A 24,000-nucleotide genomic window follows, 5' to 3' on the forward strand; every position below is an offset into this window, starting at 1 on the left:
CATCATCAACTAGAACTTAAATTAGGACTAAGTCTTTAAACCCATCATCAACTAGAACTCAGACTACGACTAAGTCTTTGAACCCATCATCAACTAGCACTCAGACTAGGACTAAGTATTTTAACTTATCATCAACTGGAACTCAGACTAGGACTAAGTCTTTAAACCAATCAAGTCTTTTAACCCATCATCAACTAGAACTCAGACTAGGACTAAGTCGTTGAACCCATCATCAACTAGAACTCTGACTAGGACTAAGTCTTTAAACCCATCATCAACTAGGACTAAGTCTTTGAACCCATCATCAACCAGAACTCAGACTAGGACTATGTCTTTAAACGCATCATCAACTAGAACTTAGACTAGGACTAAGTCTATGAACCCATCATCAACTAGAACTCAGACTAGAACTAAGTCTTTAAACCCATCATCAACTAGAACTCAGGCTAGGACTAAGTCTTTAAACCCATCATCAACTAGTACTAAGACTAGTACTAAGTCTTTAAACCCATCATCAACTAGAACTCAGACTACGACTAAGTCTTTGAACCCATCATCAACCAGAACTCAGACTAGGACTATGTCTTTAAACGCATCATCAACTAGAACTTAGACTAGGACTATGTCTTTAAATGCATCATCAACTAGAACTTAGACTAGGACTAAGTCTTTAAACCCATCATCAACTAGAACTCAGACTAGGACTAAGTCTTTAAACCCATCATCAACTAGAACTCAGACTAGGACTCGTCTTTAATCGCATCATCAACTAGAACTTAAATTAGGACTAAGTCTTTAAACCCATCATCAACTAGAACTCAGACTACGACTAAGTCTTTGAACCCATCATCAACTGGAACTCAGACTAGGACTAAGTCTTTAAACCAATCAAGTCTTTAAACCCATCATCATCCAGAACTCAGACTAGGACTATGTCTTTAAACCCATCATCAACTAGAACTCCGACTAGAACTAAGTCGTTGAACCCATCATCAACTAGAACTCCGACTAGGACTAAGTCTTTAAACCCATCATCAACTAGGACTAAGTCTTTCCTGAGATCGGTAGGTTGGAGTTCAAATCCCAGCCGAGTCATACCAAAGACTATAAAAATGGGACCCATAACCTCCTTGCTTGGCACTCAGCAACATAGGGTTGGAGTTGGGGGTTAAATCACCAAAATGATTCCCGGGCGCGGCGCCGCTGCTGCCCACTGCTCCCCAAGGGGATGGGACAAATGCAGAGGACAAATTTCACCACATCTAGTGTGTGTGTGACAATCATTGGTACTTTAATCTTTAATCTTAAAACCATCATCAACCAGAACTCAGACTAGGACTAAGTCTTTAAACCCATCATCAACTAGGACTAAGTCTTTAAACCCATCATCAACCAGAACTCAGACTCAGAAAATTATTCCCGGGCGCGGCCACCGCTGCTGCTCACTGCTCCCCTCACCTCCCAGGGGGCGAAGGGGATGGGTCCAATGCAGAGGATAATCTCACCACACCTAGTGTGTGTGTGTGACAACCATTGGTACTTTAACAAACATGGAGACAGCATTTAAGCTAAATATCCACCTACACTTGTACGTTCTTCTTCTACATAAGTTCAGTGTATTGTTTGCTTTATTTAAAGCACTTTAGGGTCGATTCAGAGATCGTTGGTCTGGTTTGCTAACGTTCACGCATTGGTCACGTGACGTCATTTGTAGCTGTAGTGAAATAATCTGGCCACTAGATGTCGCCAGAGATCACATATCTTTAAAGTGCTCATATTTCAATACATATATTGTTGGCTGTGTAGGTTATTATGTGTGTATATATATATATATATATATATATATATATATATATATATATATATATATATATATATATATATATATATATATATATATATATATATATATATATATATATATATATATATATATATATATATATATACACACACATAATAACCTACACAGCCAACAATATATGTATTGAAATATATATATTTATATATATATATATATATATATATATATATATATATATATATATATATATATATATATATATATATATATATATATATATATATATATATATATATATATATATATATATATACACACCAAGCTGTGTAACATAGTGTATATTCAAAAGTAAAAGTTAATTATTGACCTACATTTAAAAGAAATGTTTGCGGACCTTCATTTTGAATTGAATTAGGAAGCAACTCGTCAAACATGAAAATATTTGACGGGACTTACTTGCTAAAGTTCTCCTCCTCAAGATTGTCTCCTGAATCGCCAACAATGTCATAATCCTTCAGTCTGGGCATTGCAGAGATGTCCGAGGTCCTGCAAAGTCAGCACGCCATTGGTGACAATTCCATCCATCCATCCATTTTCTACCGCTTATTCCATTTGGGGTCGCGGGGGGCGCTGGAGCCTATCTCAGCTACAATCGGGCGGAAGGCGGGGTACACCCTGGACAAGTCGCCACCTCATCACAGTGGTGACAATTCCAAACTGTAATATTTGTTGTTTTTTGTATATTTTTAATTTGAGCTTTATTCTCATGTCATTTGTGTACTTAGTTCACTTTATGTTTGCAAATGATGCCCTGACAAGCAGTCCTGCAGAGTGTTTACTTGTGTGTGATATCATGTGCGATACAAGCAGTCCTGCAGAGTGTTTACTTGTGTGTGATATCATGTGCGATGCAAGCAGCCCTGCAGAGTGTTGACTTGTGTGTGATATCATGTGCGATGCAAGCAGCCCTGCAGAGTGTTGACTTGTGTGTGATATCATGTGCGATGCAAGCAGTCCTGCAGAGTGTTTACCTGTGAGTGATATCATTTGCGATACAAGCAGTCCTGCAGAGTGTTCACCTGTGTGTGATATCATGTGCGATACAAGCAGTCTAGCAGTGTTTACTTGTGTGATATCATGTGCGATACAAGCAGCCCTGCAGCGTGTTGACTTGTGTGTGATATCATGTGCGATACAAGCAGAGTGTTTACTTGTGTGTGATATCATGTGCGATACATGCAGTCCTGTTGAGTGTTGACTTGTGTGTGATATCATGTGCGATGCAAGCAGTCCTGCAGAGTGTTTACCTGTGTGTGATATCATGTGCGATACAAGCAGTCCTGCAGTGTTTACCTGTGTGATATCATGTGCGATACATGCAGTCCTGCACTGTTTACTTGTTTGTGATATCATGTGCGATACAAGCAGTCCTGCAGCGTGTTGACTTGTGTGTGATATCATGTGTGATACGAGCAGTCCTGCAGAGTGTTTACGTGTGTGTGATTTAATGTGCGATACAAGCAGCCCTGCAGAGTGTTGACTTGTGTGTGATATCATGTGTGATGCAAGCAGCCCTGCAGAGTGTTTACCTGTGTGTGATATCATGTGCGATACAAGCAGCCCTGCAGAGTGTTGATTTCTGTGTGATATCATGTGCGGTACAAGGAGTCCTGCAGAATGTTGACTTGTGTGTGATACCATGTGTGAGGTAAGCAGTCCTGCAGAGTGTTTACCTGTGTGTGATATCATGTGCGATACAAGCAGTCCTGCTGAGTGTTTACCTTTGTGTTATATCATGTGTGATACATGCAGTCCTGCAGAGTGTTTACTTGTTTGTGATATCATGTGTGATACAAGCAGTCCTGCAGTGTGTTTACTTGTGTGGGAAATCATGTGCGATACAAGCAGTCATGCAGTGTTTACTTGTGTTTAATATCATGTGCAATAAAAGCAGAGTGTTTACTTGTGTGATATCATGTGCAATACAAGCAGTCATGCAGAGTGTTTACTTGTGTGTGATATCATGTGCGATATAGGCAGTCCTGCAGAGTGTTTACTTGTGCAAAGCTGGACAGCTATTTAATATGTAAATGTCCTCCAATAAACACACAATTTATTCTGTTTTTCTAAAGTCATTTACAAAAGATAAACATGCCAGGCTGTATAGGCTACTAGGAACTAGCAGCTACACAACAGCTAAGCACACAATAGCACACAAGCTAGACATCAGTAATAATCAATGAACAATCAAAGGTGACAATTGTCAAAATAAACAAGTATCAAATAATTATAGTTGCGTATTACTCACTCTAACAAAGTCTCCAAGGCATATTAGAAAGTATCCAGTAACAAAGGTGTCCGCATTATTCAACTGTGTCGTGACCTTAACTTGATTTCCCACTAGATGTTATTACACTTGAATAAACCTTCGGTAACATTCCCCTCTACAAATTATTACAAGTATGTATGATTCCTGCTAATATCGTATCGGATCAAATCTGTTATCAGCCAGTACTCAAAAGCTCCAATATCGTACTGTACTGCGCATGTATGCACAATTATGGCTATTAAGATGTGTTTTATGGTTCTTGTGATTGGCTCACGACGAGTCCAGGTGCACCTGGCCTCTCGGCCTCGGTCAGCTGGGATGGGCTCCGGCCCCCCCAGGAGCGAGGACAAGATGGAGGCTCACCCCGGCATGTAGATGGGCTTGTTGTAGTCCCGGTAACCCTGCGGAGCCCCGACTTGATCATTGCGGTCGTTCAGCAGCTTCTCCGGCTCGCCCGCCACTTGGCTCACCTATAAAAACAACACATCGATGTCTCTATCGGCCAACGCTCAAGGCTCCCGTATCGGTGTGGTCACGCAAGTGACAAAGTGGTATGGTAACTTTTGACCACGATTGTATATAAATATTTTGTTTAACCTTTGGGGCTCCTTTCCGGGTCGTAGTCATAAAAATTTTAAAAATTAGTCAAACATATTACGTTTTTCAAGGCTTGAATCTGTTTAGCCTCCAAGGGCCAGTGGTGGGTAATACATTTAAGCAACTTTTTGGATAAATTGTACTTGTCGGAGTAGTTTTAATGCAACACACTTTTCCCTTTTACTTGAGTATTCTTGGAAGAAACGCTACTTTAACTGCGTTACGTTGAGTTTCATTCCGATCGTTACATTACTTATGTCACAATTATTTATAATTATCGATGAAGGCTCTCAAAGACATCCATCCATCTTTTTCCACTTATCCAAGGTCGGGTCGCGGGGGCAGCAGCCTAAGCAGGGAAGCCCAGACTTCCCTCTTCCCAGCGACTTCGTCCAGCTCCTCCCGGGGGATCCCGAGGCGTTCCCAGGCCAGCCGGGAGAGATAGTCTTCTCAACGTGTCCTGGGTCTTCCCCGTGGCCTCCTACCGGTCGGACGTGCCCGAAACACCTCCCTAGGGAGGCGTTCGGGTGGGATCCTGACCAGATGCCCGAACCACCTCATCTGGCTCCTCTCGATGTGGAGGAGCAGCAACTTTACTTTGAGCTCCCCCCGGATGACAGAGCTTCTCACCCTATCTCTAAGGGAGAGCCCCGCCACTCGGCGGAGGAAACTCATTTCGGCTGCTTGTACCCGTGATCTTGTCCTTTCGGTCATAACCCAAAGCTCATGACCATAGGTGAGCATGGCAACGTAGATCGACCTGTAAATTGAGAGCTTTGCCTTCCGGCTCAGCTCCTTCTTCACCACAACGGACCGATACAGCGTCCGCATTACTGAAGACGCCGCACCGATCCGCCTGTCGATCTCACGATCCACTCTTCCCTCACTCGTGAACAAGACTCTGAGGTACTTGAACTCCTCCACTTGGGGAAAGATCTCCTCCCCAACCCGGAGATGGCACTCCCCCCTTTTCTGGGCGAGAACAATGGACTCGGACTTGGAGGCGCTGATTCCCATCCCAGTCGCTTCACACTCGGCTGCGAACCGATCCAGTGCGAGCTGAAGATCCTGGCCAGATGAAGCCATCAGGACCACATCATCTGCAAAAAGCAGAGACCTAATCCTGCAGCCACCAAACCAGATACCCTCAACGCCCTGACTGCGCCTAGAAATTCTATCCATAAAAGTTATGAACAGAATCTGTGACAAAGGGCAGCCTTGGCGGAGTCCAACCCTCACTGGAAACGGGTCCGACTTACTGCCGGCAATGCGGACCAAACTCTGACACTGATCGTACAGGGAGCGGACCGCCACAATCAGACAGTCCGATACCCCATACTCTCTGAGCACTCCCCACAGTACACGGTCGAATGCCTTCTCCAAGTCCACAAAGCACATGTAGACTGGTTGGGCAAACTCCCATGCACCCTCAAGGACCCTGCCGAGAGTATAGAGCTGGTCCACAGTTCCACAATAAAAAACCACACTGTTCCTCCTGAATCTGAGGTTCGACTATCCGGCGTAGCCTCCTCTCCAGTACACCTGAATAGACCTTACCGGGAAGGCTGAGGAGTGTGATCCCACAATAGTTGGAACACACCCTCCGGTTCCCCCTTCTTAAAGTGAGGAACCACCACCCCGGTCTGCCAATCCAGAGGTTCCGCCCCCGATGTCCATGCGATTTTGCAGAGTCATATCAATCAAGACAGCCCCACAGCATCCAGAGCCTTAAGGAACTCCGGGCGGATCTCATCCACCCCCTGGGGCCTTGCCACCGAGGAGCTTTTTAACTACCTCGGCAACCTCAGCCCCAGAAAAAGGAGAGCCCACCACAGATGACCCAGGCACTGCTTCCTCGTAGGAAGATGTGTTGGTAGGATTGAGGAGGTCTTCGAAGTATTCCTTCCACCGATCCACAACATCCGCAGTCGAGGTCAGCAGAACGCCATCTTCACCACACACGGTGTTGACAGTGCACTGCTTCCCCTTCCTGAGGCGGCGGATGGTGGTCCAGAATCCAGAATCGCTTCGAAGTCGTTTTCCATGGCTTCCCCGAACTCCTCCCTCGCAAAGACGTATTATTTTAAGTCAGCGAGTCTGCTTCCGGTAGGCATTGTCACGTGACTCTGTTTGACCAATCCAACGTCGGCAGTAGTGACGTAGAACTCCATTCCACCAATCAAGCAAGCACAAAGTACAGCTATATGAAGCTGAAATAGGTCGGTATTTGTAAAGTATGATAAAATAGAATCTTACTTGTTTAATAATATCAGAATGTTCCATAAAGAAGACAATTTAATTACGTGACATGACGCCAGCACATCCCGGCTGTTTGAGACCACTGGTAAGCAGAAACCTCCTAAAACGTTTGGAACAAAAAAGCGATCTTTTTGTATGTCTCTGGGGATCTGAATAACCACAAATGTCATCTAAACACATTAAAACCTTACCAACAGCATCAAAAAGCAGTGGAAAGTTGCACTTATCTGTTAAATCCGTAGCTTTAAAGTTACTAGCGCTCGCTTGTTAGCATGTAGCATTCTCTTCTTCTAACATAGCTAAACACAAGCTTGAAATGACCACACTCGCCCCCTAGTGTACGGGAGGCACACTGCGTATGGCCATCGGTCATTGTAGATCAGGGATGTCAAACTGGTTTTCATTGAGGGCCACATCACAGTTATGGCTGCCATCAGAGGGCCGTTTTTAACAGCGAATAATGTATGAATTTGCCTCTGGATTTCATTATTAATTATATAAATAGTTTTAAGTAGACTGTCGATTTTACAGTAAAAACTTTACATTTACAAAATTTTACTGTAAAATATAGTGGGTGTTACGGAAAAAAGTTGGCAGCTTAGCCTTAGTTGCCAGAATTTTTGTGTTAAACTTACATTGGTTTTTACAACATGATATTGTTAATGGAAAAACAGTGAAAGTTCTATTTTTTATTCTGGCAACTTAGCTTTCCATTTACAGTAATACACAGTTAAAAACAACAATTTTACAGTCAAAAACTGGCAGCTCAGTCAACAGAATTTCAACGCAAAAAACAGTAGACGTTTTTTGCAATTTACAGTACTGTGCTGTAAAGAACAACGTAAAATGTATTGTCATTTGTATTAATTTGATGGGTAGTTTGCTGTAAAGTTTTTTTTATTTATTTTTATTTAGACAAAAACATGTTTGGAAAGTATGATAATATACTATAATATTTGTTGCAATATTAGATGCTATTTAAAGTTTAAAAGGCATGCAATTTCAAGCAGTACATATATTTTTTTCTGTCAAAATTTAAAAAATCAATTACATTTAGTGAGAAAATATTAAGTCCTTAATGACACATATCATCTCCAGGTGTTTGCGGGCCAGATAAAATTAAGTGGCGGGCCAGATCTGGCCCCCGGGCCTTGAGTTTGACACCTGTGCTTTAGATATAAGAGCATGGAAACTACAACTTCACACGGTACACTTAACAGTACTAAATGCAACCATTAAAGTGCACAGCCAAGACATTTTTTTAATGCGATTTATGTTTCACATTTGCAAACCAAATCGGACGTTACAGTGGAACCAGCTGATGATTGTGCCGCTTATGTCGACAACATCAAGTCCCGGTAATTACTTAATCATCATCATTTCTATGAAAAATGTGTGCGTTTATGTAGCCATGTCTTGTAGTGTTGTTACCGTCATTATTATCGCCACTACTTACACTGCATTAAATCATGCACACAGGAGCTTCCTGTTCAGTGCGAAGCCAGCTTCCAAATAAAAGCATGGCATTATTTACCTGGATTCTACCCAAACAAATATAATGCAGCAGTCTTTTTGGAGCTTGTTAACCACCAAAAGATTTGTGCAAACTCAGTCGTCATCAAGACATACAATGAACTTACTGCAGCAGCTCTGTTAGGAAAGAGTATGATATATAATATGAAAACACAATAAAATAAATTTTTGGTTACGTCGACGTCGGTCACGCAGTCCGGGGGCGTCGACATAAATGGGTTCCACTGTAATTTTTTTCCTGTCTTTATATGGTTTGTACTTTATTGGATACTTATGCTGTATGACTCAATTCACACACTTTATCAATAAAACTGTCAGCTATGGTGAAAAAACAAAAATAAACAAAAACACAAAAAAACTACAACTTTACACGTAGCTAAGAAAATAGAAGAAACGGAATTATTTGACAAATCAGACTCAATTTAGTACATAGAAGCGTACTGACGGTATAAATTGACATGACGTCAGACAAGGCAGCAAAACATCCTCAATGATTACTACTAAAAATACAAATGTTATCATGTGCTGTCATCTGTGTCAGTAGAAATGTTCTCATTTCATATTGTAGGAATTCTACTTCCAACTAGAGAAAACGTGTTGAAGTAAATTGTAAACTAGTTTTATGTTTTACACACACACACACACACACACACACACACACACACACACACACACACACACACACACACACACACACACACACACACACACACACACACACACACACACACACACACACACACACACACACACACACACACACACACACACACACACACACTCTAACTACAATTGTAGTACAAGAACCATTAAAAAAAAAAAATCAGAAGTTACTCACAAGTTACTCAATACTTGAGTAGTTTTTTCACAGAATACTTACTTACTATTACTCAAGTCAATATTTTGATGACTACTTTTTACTTTTACTTGATTCTAAAGTATTGGTACTCTTACGTATTGACAGTGCATTACCATGCGTTGAAAAACAGTACTACTGTTATTTTTACCGCCAAATTCTGGCGACTGAGCTGCCTTTTTTTAAAAATGTAAAAATTCACTTGAATTTTTTTTATAGTGTATTACTAATGATCTATTTATCACTGTTACCAATTATCCCACTAAATATTCAGGGATCCAAAAGGTTTTAAAAGTGTGAAAAATAAGTCATATATGTTTTACTTTCAACGCTTAAATCTCTGAATCAACTTCAAATCTGTCCATTTACAGTTTTATTGTTTATGTGTTAAGCCTTTTTTGTTTTTTATGGCAAACACACAAAATATGCAATATTTTCCCCAAAAACATTTCAAAGTGTAATATTTGATGTGAAGTAATTGGAGTCTTAAATACGTCAATAATTCATAACAACATTGATTTTGATACATTATTATTTTTTGAGCAATGATAGTTTTAAAGAAAAAAAACATGGCATGGCAGCTTTGTGTTATTAGAGTCAACTTTGCAACTTTCCCTCCTCACATTTCACCTGTTTGCTCTTTTATGCCACTTTTGATGTTTTATTGTGTACGAGTACTTTTAGAATGTGCCACTGACCGTCCAAAAGTGTTTGTTGTTGTGTTGGAAATGAAGTGAAAGCACTCAACACGGCAGACATTGTTCCGCCGGTCCGACCGGTCGCTCGACTCCCAGCACGCACCAGCACTACCACGCAAACATCACTTCTCATATTCTACCACGCAAACATAATTTCTCTTATTCTACCACTTCTCTTATTCTACCACACAAACATCACTTCTCATATTCTACCACACAAACATCACTTCTCATATTCTACCACGCAAACATCATTTCTCTTATTCTACCACTTCTCTTAGTCTACCACACAAACATCACTTCTCATATTCTACCACACAAACATCACTTCTCATATTCTACCACACAAACATCATTTCTCTTATTCTACCACTTCTCTTATTCTACCACACAAACATCACTTCTCTTATTCTACCACTTCTCTTATTCTACCACACAAACATCACTTCTCTTATTCTACCACACAAACATCACTTCTCTTATTCTACCACACAAACATCACTTCTCATATTCTACCACGCAAACATCATTTCTCTTATTCTACCACTTCTCTTATTCTACCACACAAACATCACTTCTCATATTCTACCACACAAACATCACTTCTCTTATTCTACCACTTCTCTTATTCTACCACACAAACATCACTTCTCATATTCTACCACACAAACATCACTTCTCTTATTCTACCACGCAAACATAATTTCTCTTATTCTACCACTTCTCTTATTCTACCACACAAACATCACTTCTCATATTCTACCACACAAACATCACTTCTCTTATTCTACCACACAAACATAATTTCTCTTATTCTACCACTTCTCTTATTCTACCACAAAAACATCACCTCTCTTATTCTACCACTTCTCTTATTCTACCACACAAACATCACTTCTCTTATTCTACCACACAAACATCACTTCTCTTATTCTACCACACAAACATTACTTTTGTATTCTACCACTTCTCTAATTATACCACTTATCTTATTCTACCACTTCTCTTATTCTACCACACAAACATCACTTCTCTTATTCTACCACTTCTCTTATTCTACCACACAAACATCACTTCTCATATTCTACCACACAAACATCACTTCTCTTATTCTACCACACAAACATAATTTCTCTTATTCTACCACTTCTCTTATTCTACCACAAAAACATCACCTCTCTTATTCTACCACTTCTCTTATTCTACCACACAAACATCACTTCTCTTATTCTACCACACAAACATCACTTCTCTTATTCTACCACACAAACATTACTTTTGTATTCTACCACTTCTCTAATTATACCACTTATCTTATTCTACCACTTCTCTTATTCTACCACACAAACATAACTTCCCTTATTCTACCACACAAACATTACTTTTGTATTGTACCACTTCTCTTAATATACCGCTTATTTTATTCTACCACTTATCTTATTCTACCACACAAACATCACTTCTCTTATTCTACCACACAAACATCACTTCTCTTATTCTACCACACAAACATCACTTCTCTTATTCTACCACACAAACATTACTTTTGTATTCTACCACTTCTCTAATTATACCACTTATCGTATTCTACCACTTCTCTTATTCTACCACACAAACATAACTTCCTTTATTCTACCACACAAACATCACTTCTCTTATTCTACCACACAAACATCACTTCTCTTATTCTACCACACAAACATTACTTTTGTATTCTACCACTTCTCTAATTATACCACTTATCTTATTCTACCACTTCTCTTATTCTACCACACAAACATCACTTCTCTTATTCTACCACACAAACATCACTTCTCTTATTCTACCACACAAACATTACTTTTGTATTTTACCACTTCTCTTAATATACCGCTTATCTTATTCTACCACTTATCTTATTCTACCACTTCTCTTATTCTACCACACAAACATCACTTCTCTTATTCTACCACTTCTCTTATTCTACCACACAAACATCACTTCTCTTATTCTACCACAAAAACATAATTTCTCTTATTCTACCACTTGTTATTCTACCACAAAAACATCACCTCTCTTATTGTACCACTTCTTTTTATTCTACCACACAAACATCACTTCTCTTATTCTACCACTTCTCTTATTCTACCACACAAACATCACTTCACTTATTCTACCACACAAACATTACTTTTGTATTCTACCACTTCTCTTATTATACCACTTATCTTATTCTACCACTTCTCTTATTCTACCACACAAACATCACTTCTCTTATTCTACCACACAAACATTACTTTTGTATTCTACCACTTCTCTTAATATACAGCTTATCTTATTCTACCACTTATCTTATTCTACCACTTCTCTTATTCTACCACACAAACATCACTTCTCTTATTCTACCACACAAACATCTCTTCTCTTATTCTACCACTTTTCTTATTCTACCACACGAACATCACTTATCTTATTCCACCACACAAACATTACTTTTTTTTATTCTACCACTTCTCTTATTATACCGCTTAGCTTATTCTACCACTTCTCTTATTCTACCATTTCTCTTATTGTACCACACAAATATAACTTTTTTTTAATTCTACCACTTGTCTTATTATACCACTTAGCTTATTCTACCACTTCTCTTATTCTACCACACAAACATAACTTTTTTTATTCTACCACTTCTCTTATTCTACCACACAAACATAACTTTTTTTATTCTACCACTTCTCTTAATATACCACTTATCTTATTCTACCACTTCTCTTATTCTACCACAAAAACATCACTTCTCTTATTCTACCACACAAACGTCACTTATCTTATTCTACCACGCAAATGTCACTTCTCTTACTCTACCACACACTTCTCTTATTCTACCACGCAAACGTCACTTCTCTTATTCTACCACACAAATGTCACCTCTCTTATTCTACCACGCAAACGTCACTTCTCTTATTCTACCACACAAACGTCACTTCTCTTATTCTACCAAACAAACTTCACTTCTCTTATTCTATCACACAAACGTCACTTCTCCTATTCTACCACACAAACGTCGCTTCTCTCTTATTCTACCACGCAAACGTCACTTCTCTCTTATTTTCCCACACAAACGTTACTTATCTTATTCTACCACTTCTCTCATTCTACCACGCAAACGTCACTTATATTATTCTACCACACAAACATCACTTCTCTTATTCTACCACACAAACGTCACTTATCTTATTCCACCACGCAAACGTCACTTCTCTTCTCTCCACCTGCATCCGTCAACACACCTGACCTCTGATTGGTCAGCCGCTGTCAATCATTGTCAAGTTAGCGCCATTCAGTGAGCTTGAAGGTGAACAGATTTTCCGCTTGTTTGACTTGCCTCTATTGAATATAATTGGGTGTGTGAAAGTGCTATTCAAATACTTCATATCGATTCATCACATCTTGTCTGTAGTTATCTTGTTATTAATCGCAGATTGATGGACGTTTTTTACCTTTAGATCGTAGTTTTAATGACGGTAACATAATTGCGGGGGCGTGCGCGTCCTCCTCCGTTTTCAAAACAAGGACACGTGACCTTCGTACTCCACAATATTGCTGGCTGTCACAATTAGGAGTGTGGACGCGTTTCTGTGGCATCTAGTTAATAGTAACATTCTTTTTGGATGCTGAAAAAGTGCAAAGCTTTTGAAAAAAAGTGCAGAGGACACATGTCCTTCCTGTCCGCCCACAAAAGACGTCCCTGCCTTCAAGGCCGTGGCCGCACCCACAAATGCTGTCCATCAAAGTAATGAAGACAAAGCGGCCCAACCTGTCCGCATGGAAGGTTTTTTAATAGTGCGCAAGAATGCACTCCAGCGAGAGGTTAGCTGTGGATTAATCACCATTGAATATCATTCCTTTTCAAATAGTGCTGTCAAACAATCAGAATAATCACATTTTTGCTATGATTAAGCTAGATTAAATGTCATTCATTTGTAATTAGTGCTATCAAACATTTTTATGTGGATTAATCACAGGGTTGCTGTGGACTAATCATGATTAAATAGCATTCATTTTAAATTAGTACTGTCAAATATTACCTTTTTAATTAGATTAATAACAGGGTATCTGGGAATTAATCATGATTAAATATCATTTATCTTTAATTTGACCTGTCAAAAATCATCCTGTTTAAATCAGATTAATCACAGTTGTGCTGTGGCTTAACCAAGATTAAATATAATTCATTTTGAATTAGCACTGTCACATTTTACCCTTTCAATTAGATTAATCAAATTAAATGGTCGTTTTTTTCTTAACTCTGTCAAACATTACCATTTTATTTTGATTAGTCACAGGGTTTCTGTGGAATAATCACAATTAGATACTCATTTTATTTAACTATCAAAATTAACTTTTGATTAGTCACAGACAATACAATTATTTTTTAATTACCACTGTCAAACATTACCCTTACAATTAGGTTAATTACAAGGTTGGTGTGGATTAATCTCGATTAAATAGTCATTTCAGATTAACTCTGTCAAACATTAACTTTTTAAATTAGATCTATCACAAAGTAGCTGGGAATTATTCACGATTAAATATAAATCACAATTAAATATCAGTCCTTTTTAATTAACTCTGTCAAACATTACTTTTTAAACTCAATTAATCACATGGTTGCTGTGTATTAATCACAATTAAATGGTCAATTTTAATTAACTCTGTCAAACATTACATTTTAATTAGATCAATCACAGGGTATCTGGGGGTTAATCACAATTAAATATATTTTTTTCTTAAATGGACCTGTCAAAAATCGACAATCAAATCATCATGTTTAATCAGATTGATCACAAGGTTCTATGAATTAATAACGATTAAATATAATTTAGTTTTAATTAGCTTTGTCAAACATTATTTAAATACTTATTTGTAATTATTTGTCAGTTATTAACTTTTGATCTAGATTAATCACAGGGTTGCTGTGGATTAATCACAATTAAATAAAACATTTTAATTGACTGTCAAACATTACCTTCTTAAATAGATTAATCACATGGTTGCTGTGAATTAATCACCATTAAATATATTTTTTTCTTAAATGGAGCTGTCAAAAATCATCATGTTTAATCAGATTGATCACGAGGTTGCTATGGATTAATAACGATTAAATATAATTTAGTTTTAATTAGCTTTGTCAAGCATTATTTAAATACTTTTTTGTAATTATTTGTCAATTATTAACTTTTGATCTAGATTAATCACAGGGTTGCTGTGGATTAATCACAATTAAATAAAACATTTTAATTTACTTTCAAACATTACCTTCCTACATAGATTAATCACATGGCTGATGTGGTTTAATCACGATTAAAAGTATTTTTTTATTTAGCTTCGTCGAACATTGACTTTTTAATCAGATTAATCGCAGGGTAAATGTGGATTAATCACAATTTAAAAATTTTTTTTTAATTGACTGTCAAACATTACCTTCTTAAATAGATGAATCACATGGTTGCTGTGGTTTAAACATGATTAAAAAGTATTTTTTTTATTTATCTTTGTCAAACATTGACTTTTTAATCAGATTAATCACAGGGTTGCTGTGGATTAATAACAATTAAATATAATTTAGTTGTAATTAGCTTTGTCAAGCATTATTTAAATATTTATTTGTAATTATTTGTCAAACATGAACTTTTTAATCAGATTAATCACAGAGTTGCTGTGGATTAATTACAATTAAATATAATTTAGTTGTAATTAGCTTTGTCAAACATTATTTAAATATTTATTTGTAATTATTTGTCAAACATGAACTTTTTAGTCAGATTAATCACAGGTTTTCTGTGGAATAATAACGATTGAATATTATTTTTAATTAACTCTGTCAAACATTAACTTTTTATCGAGATTAATCACAATTAAATATATATTTTTAATTGACTGTCAAACATTCCCTTCATAAATAGATTAATCACACTGTTGCTGTGGTTTAGTCACGATTAAATAGTCATTTTTATTTAGCTTTGTCAAACATTATTTCAATATTTATTTTAAATTATTTGTCAAACATTAACTTTTTAGTCAGATTAATCACAGGGTTGCTGTGGAATAATAATGATTGAGTATTATTTTTAATTAACTCTGTCAAACATTAACTTTTTTCTAGATTATTCACAGGGTTGCTGTGGATTAATCCCAATTACATATATATTTTTAATTGACTGTCAAACATGACCTTCTTAAATAGATTAATCACATGGTTGCTGTGGTTTAATCATGATTAAATAGTAATTTTTATTTAGTTTTGTCAAACATTAACTTTTTAATCAGATTAATCACAGGGTTGCATTGGATTAATCACGATCAAAAATTCATTTTTATTTACTTTTGTCAAACATTAACTTTTTAATCCGATTAATCACAGGGTTGCTGTCGATTAATCAGAATTAAATATTCGTTTTAATTAGCTATGTCAAAAATGACCGTCTTAATTAGATTAATCATTGGGTTTCTGTGGATTAATCACAATGAAGTATGGCAGGAAGTACAGGAAGCGGCGAGGAGACTCACCCACTCTCCGACGCTGTGATGAAGACCATCGTTGACCACCTTGACTTCTTCCCACAGGATGCGGTCTCGGCCCCAGCGCCTGATGCTGGCGCGAGTCTTGACGGCGAACACCAGAAGAATGATCAGCGCCACAAACACCAGGAAGCCGAGGACGATGGCGATGGCCTGCACCAGATCAAGACCAGTTGTCAACAAAATGGAAGCATCCGGCGGGCGAGGCCTCAATGCAATGTAGCGTCCTCGTTGGCGACTAGTCCTCACCTCCAAAGTAAGTAGCATTATCACTGGAGGATGAGCACAAGCTACACGGCTACAAGAAGCTATGCTAACTGCTGTGCTCTGTAACGTAAACAGAAGTATCGACGGTAATGATACCAAGTGCGGTATCATGTCCATACGCAGTGAATAGATCGGGATTTTTTTACTATCACAAAATCTTTTTTGTAGTTTTTATTATTGTTTAGGACATAGGAGGAATTTAAGGGCAAATCCCAAAGGATTAAAATCTGAGACAATTGTAGTTTTTGCAAATTTTTGTTGTCGCAATACGGTAAATTTAAGGATTGTTGTGTTTTCTGATCGTTTGTGTGGGCACCAAAGTGTGTGTACATTACGCCCGTAATATCTCACCTCCTGAGGTTCCACCACGCAGTAGTGGTAGAGGTACTGGTTGAGGAAGATACCCTGAGACTGAGTCTGGTTCTGGTACTGAGCGCACACCTGGCGGATCTGGTTGTAGTAAATTTACTATCACAAAATCGTTTTTTGTAGTTTTTATTATTGTTTAGGAAGTAAATCTTTGGACATAGGAGGAATTTAAGGGCAAAACCCAAAGGATTAAAATCTGAGACAATTGTAGTTTTTGCGTATTTTTGTTGTTGCAGTACGGTCAATTTAAGGATTGTTGGGTTTTCTGATCATTTGTGTGGGCACCAAAGTGTGTGTGTTGACAGTACGCCCGTAATATCTCACCTCCTGAGGTTCCACCACGCAGTAGTGGTAGAGGTACTGGTTGAGGAAGATAGCCTGAGCCTGGTTCTGGTACTGAGCGCTGATCTGGTTGTAGTAAATTTACTATCACAAAATCGTTTTTTGTAGTTTTTATTATTGTTTAGGAAATAAGTCCTTGGACATAGGAGGAATTTAAGGGCAAAACCCAAAGGATTAAAATCTGAGACAATTGTAGTTTTTGCGTATTTTTGTTGTCGCAATACGGTCAATTTAAGGATTGTTGTGTTTTCTGATCGTTTGTGTGGGCACCAAAGTGTGTGTGTTGACATTACGCCCGTAATATCTCACCTCCCGAGGTTCCACCACGCAGTAGTGGTAGAGGTACTGGTTGAGGAAGATACCCTGAGCCTGAGGCTGGTTCTGGTACTGAGCGCGGATCTGGTTGTAGTAAATTTACTATCACAACATTTTTTTGGTAATTTTTATTATTGTTTAGGAAATAAATCCTTGGACATAGGAGGAATTTAAGGGCAAAACCCAAAGGATTAAAATCTGAGACAATTGTAGTTTTTGCATATTTTTGTTGTCGCAATACGGTCAATTTAAGGATTGTTGTGTTTTCTGATCGTTTGTGTGGGCACCAAAGTGTGTGTGTTGACATTACGCCCGTAATATCTCACCTCCTGAGGTTCCAAAACGCAGTAGTGGTAGAGGTACTGGTTGAGGAAGATACCCTGAGACTGAGGCTGGTTCTGGTACTGACCGCACACCTGGCGGATCTGGTTGTAGTAAATTTACTATCACAAAATCGTTTTTTGTAGTTTTTATTATTGTTTAGAAAATAAGTCCTTGGACATAGGAAGAATTTAAGGGCAAAACCCAAAGGATTAAAATCTGAGACAATTGTAGTTTTTGCGTATTTTTGTTGTCGCAATATGGTAAATTTAAGGATTGTTGTGTTTTCTGATCGTTTGTGTGGGCACCAAAGTGTGTGTGTTGACATTACGCCCGTAATATCTCACCTCCTGAGCTTCAACCATGCAGTAGTGGTAGAGGTACTGGTTGAGGAAGATACCCTGAGCCTGGTTCTGGTACTGAGCGCTGATCTGGTTGTAGTAAATTTACTATCACAAAATCGTTTTTTGTAGTTTTTATTATTGTTTAGGAAATAAGTCCTTGGACATAGGAGGAATTTAAGGGCAAAACCCAAAGGATTAAAATCTGAGACAATTGTAGTTTTTGCGTATTTTTGTTGTCGCAATACGGTCAATTTAAGGATTGTTGTGTTTTCTGATCGTTTGTGTGGGCACCAAAGTGTGTGTGTTGACATTACGCCCGTAATATCTCACCTCCTGAGCTTCAACCATGCAGTAGTGGTAGAGGTACTGGTTGAGGAAGATACCCTGAGCCTGAGCCTGGTTCTGGTACTGAGCGCGGATCTGGTTGTAGTAAATTTACTATCACAAAATGATTTTTTGTAGTTTTTATTATTGTTTAGGAAATAAATCCTTGGACATAGGAGGAATTTAAGGGCAAAACCCAAAGGATTAAAATCTGAGACAATTGTAGTTTTTGCGTATTTTTGTTGTCTCAATACGGTCAATTTAAGGATTGTTGTGTTTTCTGATCGTTTGTGTGGGCACCAAAGTGTGTGTGTTGACATTATGCCCGTAATATCTCACCTCCTGAGGTTCCACCACGCAGTAGTGGTAGAGGTACTGGTTGATGAAGATACCCTGAGACTGAGGCTGGTTCTGGTACTGAGCGCACACCTGGCGGATCTGGTTGTAGTAAATGGAGCCTGAGGTCTGAGCTGTCGGGTTGACCGCCACCAAGTACACGATGGTGGCGATGAGCATCAGAAAGGCCAAGATGGCGGAGATGATGATCGCCGCCAGGTAGAATTTGGACGAGGTAGCGGCCCTTTGCCTGGAAATGACCAGCACGAAAATGACCAGCACGGCGATGAAGGTGACGGCGGAAATGGCGATGATGAAGCCTTTGCTTGATTTCGGATCCGTCTGCACTCCTCCGCCGCCGAAATTGTTGAGGGAACTGCCAGAGCCTCCTCCAAAGCCGCCGCCGATGGAGCCGCCAAACTGCCCGCCGCCAAACTGCCCGCCGCCAAACTGTCCGCCGCCGAATCCCGGAACCAGGCCGCCGCCGCCGAGACCCAAGTTGTTCATGTCGTAGTCCCAGGCCAGTGTGGACGCCACGCAGGCGAAGACCGCCACGCACATGATGATGATGATGATGCACATTATCTTCATCACGCCAGGCGGCGAAGTCCAGCGGTAGAAGTGAAGCATCTTGTCTCCGGGATGGTAGGAGTAGACGGGATGGGACGTCCGCTCGCCATGTCGGTGTCGACTGCAAGCACCCGACACAATTAGACACTTTGAATCACTTCTCTGTCGTAATTAATCTGATTAAATATTCATTTTTAATTATTTCTCTCAGACACTTTTAATCAGATTAATCACTTCTCTGTCGTGATTAATCTGATTAAATACTCATTTTTAATTAGGGCTGTCAAACACTTTTAATCAGATTATTTGTATCTCTGTTGTGAGTAATCACGATTAAATATCAATCATTGTTAATTAGTGCTGTCAAACACTTTTAATCAGATTAATCACATATTTGCTAATTAAATATTAATTTCTAATTATTGCTGTCAAACACTTTTAATCAGATTAATCACATATTTGCTAATTAAATATTAATTTTTAATTATTGCTGTCAAACACTTTTAATCAGATTAATCACATATTTGCTGGGATTAATCTGATTAATTATCATTCATTTTTAAATAGTGCTGTCAAACACTTTCAATCAGATTAATCACATATTTGCTGTGATCTAGCAGATTAAATATCAACTGCTGTGAAACACTTAATCAGATTAATCACTTCTCTGTTGTAATTAATCTGATTAAGTATTCATTTTTAACTAGTGCTGTCAGACACTTTTAATCAGATTAATCACTTCTCTGTCGTGATTAATCTGATTAAATATTCATTTTTAATTAGGGCTGTCAAACACTTTTAATCAGATTATTCACATCTCTGCTGTGAGTAATCACAATTAAATATCATTCATTTTTAATTAGTGCTGTCAAACACTTTTAATCAGATGAATCACATATTTGCTAATTAAATATTAATTTTTAATTATTGCTGTCAAACACTTTTAATCAGATTAATCACATATTTGCTAATTAAATATTAATTTTTAATTATTGCTGTCAAACACTTTTAATCAGATTAATCACATATTTGCTGGGATTAATCTGATTAAATATTATTTTTTAATTAGTGCTGTCAAACACTTTTAATCAGATTAATCACATATTTGCTGTGATTTGGCAGATTAAATATCAACTGCTGTCAAACACTTAATCAGATTAATCACTTCTCTGTCTTAATTAATCTGATTAAATATTCATTTTTAACTAGTGCTGTCAGACACTTTTAATCAGATTAATCACTTCTCTGTCGTGATTAATCTGATTAAATATTCATTTTTAATTAGGGCTGTCAAACACTTTTAATCAGATTATTCACATCTCTGCTGTGAGTAATCACAATTAAATATCATTCATTTTTAATTAGTGCTGTCAAACACTTTTAATCAGATTAATCTGATTAAATATTATTTTTTAATTAGTGTTGTCAAACACTTTTAATCAGATTAATCACATATTTGCTGATTAAATATTCATTTTTAATTATTGCTGTCAAACACTCTTAATCAGATTAATCACATATTTGCTGAGATTAATCCGATTAAATATTAATTTTTAATTAGTGTTGTCAAACACTTTTAACCAGATTAATCACATATTTGCTGTGATTTAGCAGATTAAATATCAACCGCTGTCAAACACTCTTAATCAGATGAATCCCTTCTCTGCCGTGATTAATGTGATTAAATATAATACATTTTTAATTAGTGCTCTCAAACCCTTTTAATCAGATTAATCACTTCTCTGCTGTGATTTCTGATTACATAGAATTCATTTTTATTTAGTGCTGTCAAACACTTTTAATCAGATTAATCACATATTTGTTGTGATGTATCTGATTAAATATTATTCCATTTTCATTAGTGCTAATAAACACTAAGTATCTTTCATTTTTAATTAGTCCTGTCAAACACATTTTTGCTGTGAATAATCACAATTAAATATCATTAATTTCAAACTTAAAAAGATGAATCACATAATCAGTGCTGTCAAGCATTTTTAATTAGATTAATCACAATTAATTATAATTAATTTTTAATTAGCACTGTCAAACATTAACTTTTTAACTAGATTAATTACATGGTATCTGGGAATTAATCACGCTTATTATTATTAAATGTCAGTCATTTGAATTATTCCTGTCAAAACATTACCATTTTTAATCAAAATAATCACATGGTTGATTAATCATGATTGAATAATCATGTTTAATTGATGCTGTCTAACATATTGAAATGGATTAATCACAGGGTTGCTTTGGATTAATCCAGAATAAATATACATTTTTAATCAGTGCTGTCAAATATTACAATTTGTAATCAGATTCGTCACAAAATTGTTGTGGATTAATTACTGCCAATTATTAAACATTTTAATCAAGGCTGTCCAAGAATTACCATTTTTAATCAGATTATCGACATGTGTCTGTGGATTAATCGTGATTGAATATCATTCATTTTTAATTAGTGCTGTCAAACATGACCATTTTAAATCAGATTAATTACAGGGTTGTTGTGGATTCATCACAATTATATGTCAGTCACATTTATTTAGTGATGTCAAAACATTTTTATTCAGATTAATCACAAAATTGCTGTGGATTAATCGCCATTAAATTATTTTTTTTAATTAGCACTATCCAACAAATACCATTGTTAATCAGATTTAAAAATGGTTGCTGATGAGTAATCCTGATTAAATATCATTCATTTGAAAGGAGCTAAAAAGTGCACATGATATGAAATATGAGGAAGAAGAAGAAAATATTTCCACTTACTGTTTGTTTGGCTGATAAGGTGGAAGACTGCTTCTGTCAGCTGGCATTGTGACCTTGTAGTATTTCTCTGCAAAAACATAGTACTTCCATAAGTATTCATCAAATACATACAGTTATTACTCTGCAACAACATAATACTTCCACAAGTATTCATCAAATACATACAGTTATTACTCTGCAACAACATAATACTTCCACAAGTATTCATCAAATACATACAGTTATTACTCTGCAACAACATAATACTTCCACAAGTATTCATCAAATACATACAGTTTTTACTCTGCAACAACATAATACTTCCACAAGTATTCATCAAATACATACAGTTATTACTCTGCAACAACATAATACTTCCACAAGTATTCATCAAATACATAAAGTAATTACTCTGCAACAACGTAGTACTTCCACAAGTATTCATCAAATAATACAGTTCTTACTCTGCAACAACATAATACTTCCACAAGTATTCATCAAATCTAATAAATATGACTTTTTATCCCGTAAATATGACTTTTTATCTCAATATGACTTTTTATCTCATAAATAGGACTTTTTAAAATCTCATAAATGACTCTTTATCTTATAAATTTGACTTAGTATCTTTTTATCTGATAAATATGACTTTTTATCTCATAAATAGGACTTTTTATTCCATAAATGTCTTTTTATACCATAAATATAACTTTTTATCCCATAAATATGTCTCTTTATACCATAAGTATAACCTTATATCTCATAAATATGACTTTTTATCCCATAAATATGACTTTGTATACCATAAGTATAATTTTTTATCTTATAAATATGACTTTGTATACCATAAGTATAATTTTTTATCTTATAAATATGACTTTTTATCCAATAAATATGACTTTTAATCTCATAAACATTACTTGTTATCCCATAAATGACTTTTTATCCCATTAATATGACTTTTTATCTCATAAATAAAACTTTTTATCACATAAATAAGACTTTTTATCCCATAAATGTGACTTTTTATCTCATAAATAAGACTTTTTTTTATCTCATAAATAAGACTTTTTATCTCATAAATAAGACTTTTTATTACATAAATAAGACTTTTTATCTCATAAATATGACTTTTCATCCCATAAATATGTCTCTTTATACCATAAATATAACCTTATATCTCATAAATATGACTTTTTATCCCATAAATATGACTTTGTATACCATAAGTATAATTTTTATCTTATAAATATGACTTTTTATCCAATAAATATGACTTTTAATCTCATAAACATGACTTTTTATCCCATAAATGACTTTTTATCCCATTAATATGACTTTTTATCTCATAAATGACTTTTTATCACATAAATGTGACTTTTCATCTCATAAATAAGACTTTTTATTACATAAATAAGAGT

At 36.6% G+C, this 24,000-nt stretch overlaps 1 protein-coding gene across 2 annotated transcripts in view; it reads right to left on the reverse strand.

Moving 5' to 3' along the window:
* The window catches only part of oclnb (occludin b), a 37,299-nt gene that overhangs the window by 4,735 nt on the left and 8,564 nt on the right, over positions 1–24,000 (reverse strand). For both annotated transcript variants that reach the window (XM_062025396.1, XM_062025397.1), the window contains exons 2-6: positions 22,601–22,667; positions 19,259–19,946; positions 16,626–16,790; positions 4,497–4,603; positions 2,261–2,350 (exon numbers count right to left, since the gene is read on the reverse strand). In XM_062025396.1, the coding sequence (XP_061881380.1) occupies positions 2,261–2,350; positions 4,497–4,603; positions 16,626–16,790; positions 19,259–19,946; positions 22,601–22,647 (1,097 nt within the window). In that variant the 5' untranslated portion in view covers positions 22,648–22,667. The remainder of the gene's footprint in view (positions 1–2,260; positions 2,351–4,496; positions 4,604–16,625; positions 16,791–19,258; positions 19,947–22,600; positions 22,668–24,000) is intronic.

Source organism: Entelurus aequoreus, linkage group LG17 (genome assembly GCF_033978785.1).
Source record: "Entelurus aequoreus isolate RoL-2023_Sb linkage group LG17, RoL_Eaeq_v1.1, whole genome shotgun sequence".
Classification (NCBI taxonomy): Eukaryota; Metazoa; Chordata; class Actinopteri; order Syngnathiformes; family Syngnathidae; genus Entelurus; species Entelurus aequoreus.